The sequence below is a fragment of the Wyeomyia smithii genome, chromosome 3, assembly GCF_029784165.1.
Source record: "Wyeomyia smithii strain HCP4-BCI-WySm-NY-G18 chromosome 3, ASM2978416v1, whole genome shotgun sequence".
Classification (NCBI taxonomy): Eukaryota; Metazoa; Arthropoda; class Insecta; order Diptera; family Culicidae; genus Wyeomyia; species Wyeomyia smithii.
The window spans coordinates 76,484,144-76,495,711 of record NC_073696.1 but is presented as its reverse complement, the minus strand read 5'-3'; the positions used below and the strand labels follow the sequence as shown (position 1 = coordinate 76,495,711).

General features: G+C 42.6%; 2 protein-coding genes and 1 long non-coding RNA gene across 3 annotated transcripts; 2 read left to right on the top strand and 1 right to left on the bottom strand.

Moving 5' to 3' along the window:
• The first annotated feature begins 3,994 nt into the window (after positions 1–3,994).
• On the top strand, positions 3,995–7,337 carry LOC129731287 (apoptosis inhibitor 5 homolog). The gene is made up of 9 exons (XM_055691151.1): positions 3,995–4,217; positions 4,283–4,444; positions 4,504–4,656; positions 4,774–4,947; positions 5,011–5,214; positions 5,276–5,476; positions 5,542–5,738; positions 5,800–5,992; positions 6,059–7,337. The coding sequence occupies exons 1-9, from the start codon at positions 4,137–4,139 to the stop codon at positions 6,347–6,349; spliced, it is 1,656 nt and encodes a 551-aa protein (XP_055547126.1). The 5' UTR covers positions 3,995–4,136; the 3' UTR covers positions 6,350–7,337.
• An 83-nt stretch (positions 7,338–7,420) lies between these two features.
• Positions 7,421–8,212, bottom strand: LOC129731288 (probable DNA-directed RNA polymerases I and III subunit RPAC2). The gene is made up of 3 exons (XM_055691152.1): positions 8,053–8,212; positions 7,892–7,992; positions 7,421–7,717 (listed from the first exon to the last, which is right to left on the bottom strand). The coding sequence occupies exons 1-3, from the start codon at positions 8,068–8,070 to the stop codon at positions 7,522–7,524; spliced, it is 315 nt and encodes a 104-aa protein (XP_055547127.1). The 5' UTR covers positions 8,071–8,212; the 3' UTR covers positions 7,421–7,521.
• A 135-nt stretch (positions 8,213–8,347) lies between these two features.
• Positions 8,348–10,730, top strand: LOC129731289 (uncharacterized). Its single transcript, XR_008728991.1, has 3 exons — positions 8,348–8,979; positions 9,037–9,546; positions 10,624–10,730. It is a non-coding gene; the product is annotated as an uncharacterized LOC129731289 (long non-coding RNA).
• Positions 10,731–11,568: the final 838 nt, after the last annotated feature.

Sequence of the window (11,568 nt, the reverse complement as noted above, 5' to 3'; positions counted from 1 at the left end):
ATTTTTCCTTCGACTAATCTAACCCACAAAGTCAAAAAAATACGAAAAACCATACATAACGCCCACCAGTGATCATTTAGTTTTATTCGAGTTACTCGAAACGAAATGCGCAATGTCACCCCAGATGTCAAATTTTTCGGGGGCGAGTAAAATGTACCAAAAAAAAAAATTGAAAATATTCATTTGACTGAGTAGTTTTAAGAATGTCCATTTAGAATTTATGAGACGTAACAAAAATCGATAAAGAGTAACAAATATTGATGTGAAATAACAAAGAAAATATACGTTCAACGCTCGCTTTGTTGTTGGGTCCTCATCAACTGCGATATTTTTGGCCTGATCGCGACATGATCCCGAATCACTAATCTACTTCCTATAGAGCTAATGAGTCAATTCAACCATATTCTGCTTGAACTCTACTTCTCCGATGATCTTTATTTTTATCGTCAATAGAAAACTTATATGTTTTCGCTTGGAACCTTATGAAAAATTCCTTTGCAGTATGCTGGCATTAATATTGCATTATAATATACGCGGCTGTATCCCCATAGGGGCGGCGTACAACAGCGTCTGACCCGGAGCGGGCGGCTGAATTATGGAATGCTGTATCCCGCCAGCTACACCTAAGATGGCAGCCCCATCAGCAGGATGTAGGTATCGCGACCCTGGTAAGGTAGCATACCGAAACCTTTCATCAACCACGAACAACGATTTTATAAATACGGAACGGATCAATCGGCAAAGACCTAGGCTACGAACACGGAAAAAGATTAAGGTAAACGATTGGAAATTGGGTACTTGGAACGTCCGATCTCTCAATGAACCGGCGCGGGCTGGCTTGCTTGCTCGAGAACTACAGTGGCAGGGAGTCGAAATCGCAGCGATTCAGAAGGTTCGGTGGCCAAATTCCGGAGAAAGGGAATTCCGTGCAGTAGACCCTATTGCACGCACTTCTTTCAAGTACCACATCTACTACAGTGGCGGCAAAGCAGCGGAACGGGTCGTCGGTTTCGTAGTGCTGGGAAATCAGAAAACAAGAGTCATCCGGTGGAGGCCCGTAGATGACCGTATATGCGTGTTGAGGATTAAGGGCAAATTCTTCAACTACAGTTTAATCAACACCTACGCACCGACAAACGACAAATCCGATGAAGTCAAAGATGAGTTCTATTACAAGCTTGAGCGAATCTATGACGAGTGCCCAAAACACGACGTAAAAGTCGTCATCGGAGACGCAAACGCACAGGTTGGGAGGGAGGAATTCTTCCGTCCGGTCATTGGAAGGCATAGCCTCCACTCGTCAACCAATGAAAACGGCCTGAGGCTGATAAACTTTGCCGCGGCCAGAGGAATGGCCATATGTAGCTCCTATTTTCCACGTTTGAATATTCGGAAACACACCTGGAGGCATCCAAATGGAGAAGCCTGCTCCCAGATCTATCACGTACTGATTGACGGTCGGCACTTTTCGGATGTTACTGATGTTAGGTCTTTTCGGGGACCAAACATTGACTCTGACCATTATCTCGTCGTTTGTAAGATCCGCGCACGGTTGTCGAACGTGCTGAAATCTCGCACTGAGAGGACGACGCGTTTCAACATTCAGCGGTTGAAAGCTGATGGCGTGGCAGCAGAATACGCCAGAGAGCTGGATCAACGGATCGCAGAACAGCAGGAGGAAGGAGTGGAAGACATAAATGGGCTGTGGAGCAGTATTCACGGCGCCATCAAAACGACTGCGAGAGAGGTGGTAGGTACGACGCGTGGAAGGCAGCCTAACGGCTGGTTCGATGCCGAGTGCCAGAGAGCGACAGATGAGAAGAACCGTGCCAGGAGCCGCATGCTCACTGCGGCTACGCGTCAGAACAGAGAGAGGTATAGGGTGGCAAGAGCTGCTGAAAATAGAACCCACCGTCGGAAGAAGCGCGAGTACGAGGAGCAGGTGCTCGCCAGCGCAAAGGACAGCTATGCTCAAAACGACGTGCGGAGATTCTATAGAACTGTCAACAGAGTCAGAAGCAGGAATTTCCCGGTGCCGGTCATGTGTAATGACAAGGACGGCAACCTGCTTACTGATAAACCGACGGTTGCAGGAGGGTGCCAGGTGGAAGGAGCATTTTCAGGCGCTATTGAACGGTGAGAAGCCGGATGAGCAGAGCAGGAACAGGATGACGATTACGAGTGACGAACAAGCTGTGGAGCCACCAACACAGGAGGAGGTGAAAAAGGCGATTAGTGAGCTGAAAAACGGCAAGGCCGCTGGGAAGGACGGTATCCCGGCCGAACTTCTAAAAGCGGGAAGCGAGCGGCTGTACTATGCGGTCCACCAGATAATACTAAGAATCTGGGCGGACGAACAAATGCCGAACGACTGGTTGGAAGGCCTCATATGCCCTATCTTTAAGAAGGGCCATCGATTGGATTGTGGCAACTATCGAGGGATAACGTTGCTCAACTCCGCATATAAAGTGCTCTCTCGTATCCTGTTCTTCAGATTGAGACCGCTAGCGGAATCCTTTGTTGGCGAATACCAGGCTGGTTTCCGACAAGGGCGTTCCACGACGGATCAAATTTTCACCCTGCGACAGATCCTCGATAAGTTCCGGGAGTACAACTTATCGACTCACCATCTTTTTGTGGACTTCAGGGCGGCATACGACTCAGTGATAAGAAACGAGCTGAGGCAGATCATGCTGGATCACGGTTTCCCTGCGAAACTAATAAAGCTGAGTCGTATGACACTGGAGGGATCAAAATCGTGCGTGCGGATAGCTGGCGAGACATCAGCCGCGTTTGTAACGTTGGATGGACTGAAGCAGGGGGATGCGCTCTCTAACCTACTGTTTAACATCGCTCTTGAGGGTGCAGTACGAAGAGCAAACGTCGAAAGAAACGGTACGATCATCACAAAATCTCACATGCTTCTTGGCTTTGCGGACGACGTCGATATCATCGGTATCAACCGTAAGGCCGTGGAGGAGGCCTTCGTACCTTTTAAGAGAGAAGCAGCGAGATTGGGACTTGTCATCAACTCTGCCAAAACGAAGTACATGGTAGCTGGCAGAGAGCGTGGGAGTAACCGTGGTGTTGGTGCTGAGGTGGAGATAGATGGGGAACGATTTGAAGTGGTTGATGAATTCGTTTATCTTGGTACGCTTGGGACATGTGACAACGATATGAGCCGTGAAGTGAAACGACGAGTTGCAGCTGCGAACAGGGCTTTCTACGGACTGCGTAACCAGCTTAGGTCCCGTAGTTTGCAAACTCGCACAAAACTAGCGCTATATAGGACGCTGATACTCCCGGTGGCCCTTTACGGACATGAAGCATGGACGCTGAAGGAAGCTGATCGACGAGTGCTCGGAGTTTTTGAGCGTAAAGTTCTGCGATCGATACTTGGCGGTAAACTGGAAGATGGAGTGTGGCGCAGACGCATGAATCACGAGTTGTACCAGGTATACAAACATGCTGATTTAGTGAAGGTAATACAGCGGGGCAGGCTTCAGTGGGCTGGACATGTAGCCAGGATGCCTGACGAGAGAGCCGCCAAAACTATCTTCAGTAGAGAACCAGGAAGAGGCCGTCGACTCCGTGGTAGGCGTCGCACGCGGTGGATGTGCGCGGTGGTAGAAGATGCACGATCTGCTGGTGTACGGGGAGACTGGAGAACGGCTGCTCAAGACAGAAGACGATGGACATCTCTAATTCGTTCGGCACTGGACCGGTGAACGGTCCGTTAGCCAAAAAAGTAAAGTAAAAGTAAAGTAAGTAATATTCAAGGTTATCGTGGTTTAAAAATAAAAAATACCTGAAAATTGACAAACTCCGCGTTACGTAATATACGAGTTTTTCCTTAGGTGAATTTTGAATAGTTTCTGCTCACAGTGAAACTAAAATCTATTTAACGTGCATCTTTCGGTTTTTTAAATATATTGAAATGGCACCCCTGTTCGATTCGCGACTGTTTGACGTTTATAGTTTGCTGTATTCACCACTACACCCATACTGTTACTTTGCTAAACGTAAATTTGCAGCTGAAGTTTCAACGCGTGTACTCATATTTTCTCGGAAATAGCTAGATATTTTCTTAAACTATTGAATAAAGTGTGTCCAAAATCAGTAAAAATCGGCTCATTATGGATTCCAACGGAGATCGGATAGAAAAGCTGTATAAAAACTACGAAATTTTAACCGACGCTAAGGAAAAAATTGGGGAGGTAAGCTTCGTAATGGCGTACTTCAAAATGTTTTCAATCGATATTGAAAAATAATATGTTTCCAGCACGAGTTGGAGTATCGTGAAATTCTTGATGCCGTTAAGGGTACGGCGAAGGAAAAGCGATTGGCTTCGCAATTCATAGGAAAGTTTTTCAAGCATTTTCCTGCACTAGCCGAGATAGCCATTGATCGGCAACTGGATCTGTGCGAAGATGAGGATGCTCAAGTAAAGAAGAAGCAATATGTGAAGATTAGTGGCGGATTGATTGTTGTGTTTTGTTGTAGATTCGGAAACAAGCAATCAGAGATCTTCCCCAACTGTGTAAGGACTCGAAGGAACACACACCCAAAATAGGTGACATTCTTGCCCAGTTGCTGGTTACAGAAGATGTCACCGAGTTACAGCAAGTGCACCAGTCCTTGCTTACATTGGCAAAGGTACGTGTCTGATACTGGACTGTAGTTCAATAACTAAGAACATATATATTATGATAATTTTTAATGCACTGCTTTCGAGATTATTGGTTGTTGATCCTCGTTTTGTTTACCTCACAGTTTGATGCCATTGGAACATTAACCGGAATCTTCAGCCAAATTGTGTCGGGAGACGAAACTACACGTTATCGTAATTTCCAGTTTATTCTTAACAAACTAATGAAAGTTGGATCAGATGTCATTACAAAGGAGGTGGAAGATTTTGTTATTGCTGAAATCAAAAAGATTCTTTTGGTTTGTATACGATAGGGCTATGACAGTGTTTATTTTTGATTGATTAATTGTACTTTTAAACAGGACGTCAGTGCCGACGAGTTCCACCTATGTATGTCAATTCTCAACCAAACAAAGCTAAGCAAAACGGTAACCGGTCACGCTGAACTGGTTGCGATTGCGACCGAGCAAGCGGATCTGGATGCCGAACTTGGGTCACTGGCTAACGACGATGAAACTGTTGAGAGATTCATTCAATGTGCTAGCGAAGCGCTTCCGTATTTTTCAGTAAGTTAATAGACTACTTGAAGTTGAAAACATCTCACGACTCCGTCTTTTTTTTATGCAGTCTCAAGTTGAATCAACTCAGTTTATCAAATTTATGTGCGAGAAGTTGCTGCCACTAAATGTTTGGAAGTCAATTGGAGCTGGGGAAGACCAGCACACAACCCAATTACGTCTCCTAAAAGTGTTTGCCGAAATGTGTGCTTTTTGTGGATCATTAGATAAACCGACAGAGAACGTAGAGGCAATCTACAATGTGCTATTGGTCAGTAAGCAAGAAGCGTTTTTGAATTGACAAAATTGTGTTTATTTTACTTTCGTTTATTATAGGAATTTATGCCACTTCCACCGCTTGATGCCGATATGAACGAAACGCCATCGTTTCAATTTTCGCATACCGAATGTCTTTTGTATGCTCTGCATACTTTGGGTAAACAAGCAGCCGAGTATTTAACATTTCCCAATGATAATGGCAAACTAAAGGACTTCCGTTCAAGGCTACAGTATTTAGCACGAGGTACACAAGGGTAGGTCCAAATATGCGTTCTTAATTGATTAGAAATAATAATCATTTTATGTACGTTACAGCTACATCAAGAAGCTTCAAGAGACGGTAAAAGATAAAACTGCTGAAGAAAAGAAGTCCGAGGAAAATCAAATTAAAATCACAGCGCTGATAACCACATCCAACATCAGCACGCTTATTCGGGACCTGTTCCATACACCACCAAGCTTCAAATCAGTCATCCACCTGTCATGGGTGGCACCCAAGCCAAATGGGGTAGTTGTGGATTCTTGAGGTCGACAGCGCTTATTTTCAATGATCAAGATCTCGTTATTTTTCAAGGACTCCAAGTCACCGGGAAAAAGACACGCGGCAATAACCTTTGACGAAAACGGCAAATCCAAAGATTCCAAGGGACCGAAGCACGCAAAAGGCAGCACGGGAGCACAAAAAGTCTACACACCTCCTTCGGGCAAATATTCCGGCAAGGTGCAGAATTATTCTTCCAAAAATGGTGGCGGTAGCGGTAGTAGCAGCGGAAACAGTGGTCGTCGTTCGGGCGGCGGTAGTGGAAGTGGATTTCGACGCAGCAGCTTTGGCGGACGAGGCAGCGGCGGCAGGAGACGATACTAAGCAATCGCTGCTGATTGCGGACAATTGCCTCTAAACGGGTGAGATTGAAACACAAAGAGTGAACAGAGTACGAATTTTAGCGCTAACTTTGTCCTACTAACAGCAAACAAGCTATGGGAAAATTTGGGGGTAATTGGTTGACGGTGTTTTTATTCGGTAAATTTAAACTTATGCTGCAGTTTGTCGTAAGTAAATCTCGACGAATCGCCACCACTGGATAACTGGTGGAATCATCAACATGGGAAGCCGGTTTTTGAATCAGCTTGCAATAAACTTTTAAACATTTCTTTTTCAGGGCAGATGCTGTATCGAAAATATTTTCCACTCGTTATTTATTATTCCGACTTTATTGTTTTTTTCCTTTAAATCATCACATTAGTTGACAAACTTATTTAATGAAATGACCTTTCTCATATGTTTACCACATTCCTATTCTCCTATTCTTTCCATACCATTAGAAAGCTAAAAATTCGTACTCTTGTTAAATCGCCGAAATTTTTGAAAGAAAATACTCACCGTGGGACAAAATACAACAAACTATCTCTGGCTCAAAGTGAACCGGTTGATTCTATCCAAAAGAGCGACAAACAGTAAACTGAAAAAAACTCAAACAAGAGTGTGTGCAGCCGAAGATTTAAATTCTGCTCTCATAAAATAAAATGCACTCGCTCCAAGTGTAGTTTGTATTGGCTTCCATTTATCATTTTAAGCAGCAAACGAAGCCTATACTATGCATGACAGTGATTTCTGGCGCAGTGAAAGTTTTTTTGTTAAAAAAGCAGTTAATGTAACCGATTTGCACACTTTGACTTCAAATTTCGAGCCGCTGATTACAACCGCAACAAGAGCAACAGCAGTTGTTGGCCGCAAAGTACCAGCCTCACGGAGTTATTCTGATTTTGCACATGTTTTAAAATATTTAATTAACCCTTATATATGGCAATACGATACCTAATATGCAGGTTAATACATATTCTAGTGAGTAGAATGGTAGTGCTTCAGTTAGCTACAAGCATTCCGAAAACTGCAATTTCAACTTCAGCAGTCCATTAAAATATCAAAAACCAACAGTTTCTCAATTGAAAAAATATATATTTATGGTTGAATAGCTTACAATCCTTATACTAAACAGGTCCTTAACTCGTTTCCATTCAGTGACTGCGAACGGAAGTTTAGCTGTAGTTCTCCTGATGTATCGCTACCGCAGCCTCGAACGTGTCAATAGTATGATCGCAAATTCGTTCCAGGTCTTCCAAACCGCGCCTTAGTACGTCTATCGCACGAACATTCTTCGCAGCTTGAATGCGAAAATGCATTTTATTCTCTGCCGGGTGGGGCACTGTATATCCACAAAAATTCACATCAGGACTGCAAATGAAAAAAAAAACACCTTTTAAACTATTTTTTCAGAAAACGACGTTTTATTTTGATTATGTTGTATTGCACTGCTTAAGGATATAGTAATTTCTGCTGTGCTTTTGTGATAGCTGTGTAACACAAATTACACAGTATTAAAAATTACCAATTTTACGAAATACTTACTATTTACAAATGATACTTTTGAGAACGTTGCCCAACGTGTGGCCTTCGTCTTCGAAAACAAATGTCCGAGAGCTTTCTCCGGTACTTTCATCTCCAGCGAGCTGCGAAGAATATGTTACTACATTTTGTTTATTTCATGCTATTAAAGATAAATTTAATACCTCTGCTAAGATAGGCATTCTGGTTACACTTAAGGGATTAGAAAAGGTTTAAGCAGTTTAGATTTGGTCGAGTTGAGTACTGCTGAGGTTATTTATTTATATTTATGCTCCACCAGTTTCACGCGGAGCTGTCGAGTTGCCAGATTATTTTATTTTCAATTATTTATTCTGACAGGTTATGGTGCTGCTCTGCCAATGGAATATAGAATGGTACGGAGATGGTTTGAATCTCGGGTTCAAAAGGCTTAAATTGAAATAGTTGAAATTATTTTGAACCGAGATAGCTGACATTGTTTTGGACTGGAAAGTGAAATTTGAACTTTTATAAACTGTCATGTCCGATTAGCTCCGGTTCGATTGGCTTCGATATCAGAGTCCGCCAGACTGTTCATAGCAAGGGAATGGTATGGTAGCCTTCAAGCGTTACGAACATCTATTTCTGTACCGTTTGTCACAAAACTACTTTTTCTGCTGTCACAGTTTGCTTCACTTAGCTTTGGGACACAATTAATGTACTAGAAATTGCTCAAAACTGTCTGATCTGCTATTATTAATTGCAGTCAACATTTAGCCGGTTTGCCCGAATCTACATGAGATAAGGGTAAACTGCCCATTTTTCGGGTGCCAGTGCCAGTGATGTTGGTAACGCGTCAAATGTATGGTAGCTGACAGCGATGCCATTCCCGTGGTTCATAGAGAGACTGTTTTTCCTCGCCGGTTCGTCTACGATGTGTCGAAAGCAGCAGTCGAAAAACTGCTAGAAACAAATCAAAGCAAACAGTCGTAGACAAGTGCTGCGATTGTTTTCCTTGAGAATTGAAGTGAAAATATCGTTACTAAGCAGCCGAAACTATAATCAACAAGTCTTAGAAAAGTTTCATATGGTTTTTTCTTGCGGAGGAGCAGAACCTATTCGAGTTTCGCTAGGTAAGTTTACGATCCGATGTTCGATGGTTCAGGTTAATTGATTTCATTTTTTCACAGGTAATTCTTAGAACTTCTTTTCCAAATATGGTCAACATACCTGGAGATGAAGAAATTCCACAGCAGGTTCATATCTTCCTCCAGCATGATACGACTTGTGGCCTTAATACCGGGAGAAGGCTGCCCGCAACTTGACATCCCGCCTAATGAAGTCCCCTAGCTCCTGCAACTATGAAGAAAAGTGAATTTATGGTATTCAAACGCGCGCTTCTGTCAGCCACGGTTGGCTTGATTTCCTTCTTTCGTTTGTGGACGTCCAGCTTCTAGGTGAAACTTCAGAAAGGCGCGAGTTCGGTTCCGGATCCCACCATAATGATCGGCGTTTCGATCGACTTTTGCAAATAAAGATCAGCACTCTTGGCAACGGTTCCCCATTGACCGGATGCTTCTAGACGATGAATTGCTCACAGCGCCCGGTTTCATTCATACTGGAACGGGTTAAACGAGAAAGAAATCGAACAGTATCTAGTTATGATCTTATTTGTGATTGTTTTATCTGATCTAATACAGGTACTAATACTTTTTTGCTTAAAAAATTATTGAGTCCATTTAGCGTTACCCAGGTTGCACCACGGGGAGGCGGACTCTTTTGCAACCCACACGCACACACACTACAGACATACATGATACATACACACTTTCATTCGTTCACTACACACGCACACCTATTTCTAACTTATATTCCTAACTTTGCACTTCTTATTTTGTACTTTTAATTTCGAACTTATAATTTGTTATCTCACTTCTCTAATATCCAATTATTTATCATTTTCCTAGTACACAATTTCAACTAAATAATCATCTACTTAAAATTTTGAATTCAATTTTTATGATTTAGCCTCACAACTTTCAAACCTGTCCCTTGTAATTTCAAATATCTTATTTTTAATTACTCTAGCTAATACTATTTTATCATTACAAACTACAAACATATTTATAAATACACACACACATGATAAGAATATAAGGATAGGACGTAGTTCTCCCTCGATGATTCTACGCCCATTATCCTTCCTCCATTCATTTATTATCCAACCATCCATCATCCGAACGTTCTTCTGTTTGCCCATACAACACTCAAGCACACGCAAAAACAATTCTAAAACAAACTAACAACAAACGAACAAATAAATTAACTATAATCAACAACTAAAAAGAACAAACAACAACGAAATTGAACAAACACCTGAACAAAACGGAACTCAAACAATAGTAACAAAAGTAACGATTTCGACATCGCAGAACGACTCTTCCACCGTCCTAAAATCTGAAAAAAGATCCTCAGGGTACTCGAATTCGTACCGCTGGTATGAACAATCGTCATCGGTATCATCATCCCGGCATGGGACACAACATGCCACGAACTTCTGCATTAACTTTCGCCAAAAACTCATTTTTTCGACAGCTAGTAAAGAAATGCGTCCGTTCCCACCTTATCCTTATCCTCTTATGCTGATAATAGCGCTCGTCAAAGCCAGGTTTGCTGCGATTGAAAATCGGTAGTTTTGTTTGTTCGTCGCTAGGTCTATTTTGCATTTGCAACATCGCTTCAATTGCACTGTTTCCTATGATAGTTTTTTTTTTCAGCTACACCTGCTGCACAAAGTGGACCTGCTAAGACTTTCGGAAGAATGAATACATTTTGGAAGCTGTTTTAGAAATAATTTTATTGAAAAATAAATTGAGATTTTTTAGCACACACATATTTTATCTTATTAGTCGTTTTGATTGCCGAGATTTTACGCTCCATGTGATCTACTGCACCGCAGGCTAAGACCAAGTACCAGGAGTGGATCTGTCGAAATTGCCGAAATATTGTGCTGGATTTTCCCTCGTGTCATCTATTGATCGATAACATTTGCTGCTGCCTCGATGCTATGCAGCCGTTTAAAACCGAAACGCGCCGTTTACACAAAGGAGTTGTTATATCGTTGTTACATAGCCGAATATAATTAACAAGGAATTTGTCATTTCGTTTTTTTTTTTCGGAGGAGCAGAACCTGTTAGAGTTAGAGGTAAGTTTTGATCCGATGTTTGATGATAAATTGATTATTTTTTCTCGTTTAGGTAACTTGGTAACATAAATTTTCCACCCGCGGTTAACTATGGAGAAGTCTGCCCGCAGCTTGATGACAGCCAAAATACAACACGGTCTGCCCGATTTCCTTCCAATCCTGTGTGGAAGTCCAGGTGAAGCCTCGGATAGAAGCGAGTCCGATTCCTCGCCCTAACATGATGATAGTCAATTTCCGCCTTTGTCGGTAACCGAAACCGGCTCTTGCGAATGAAGAACTGCATTTGTGGCAATGGTTCACCATTAAACAGATGCTCTAAAGCGACGAATGTCGTTGCAACACCTTTGTGTGGACGGCGCGTGTTTTGGTTTTGTACTGAAGAACGGCTGCATAGCATTGAGGCTGCAAACGGCAGCAGCAAATGTAAGGGGAGATCCACCAATGCATGCACAATATTTCAACAGATCAACTCCTGGTACTTGGTCTTTGCCTCCGGTGCAGTAGAACACATGAAGCG

Excerpts from the sequence above, each read along its gene's own strand:
- LOC129731288 (XM_055691152.1), bottom strand. Across the intron at positions 7,718-7,891 it reads AAAAGTATCATTTGTAAATA|TCCTGATGTGAATTTTTGTG; the intron begins GTAAGTATTTCG and ends TTTCATTTGCAG.
- LOC129731287 (XM_055691151.1), top strand. The coding sequence starts at position 4,137 with ATGGATTCCAACGGAGATCGGATAGAAAAGCTGTATAAAAACTACGAA. Across the intron at positions 4,445-4,503 it reads GCGAAGATGAGGATGCTCAA|ATTCGGAAACAAGCAATCAG; the intron begins GTAAAGAAGAAG and ends GTTTTGTTGTAG. Across the intron at positions 4,657-4,773 it reads CCTTGCTTACATTGGCAAAG|TTTGATGCCATTGGAACATT; the intron begins GTACGTGTCTGA and ends TTTACCTCACAG.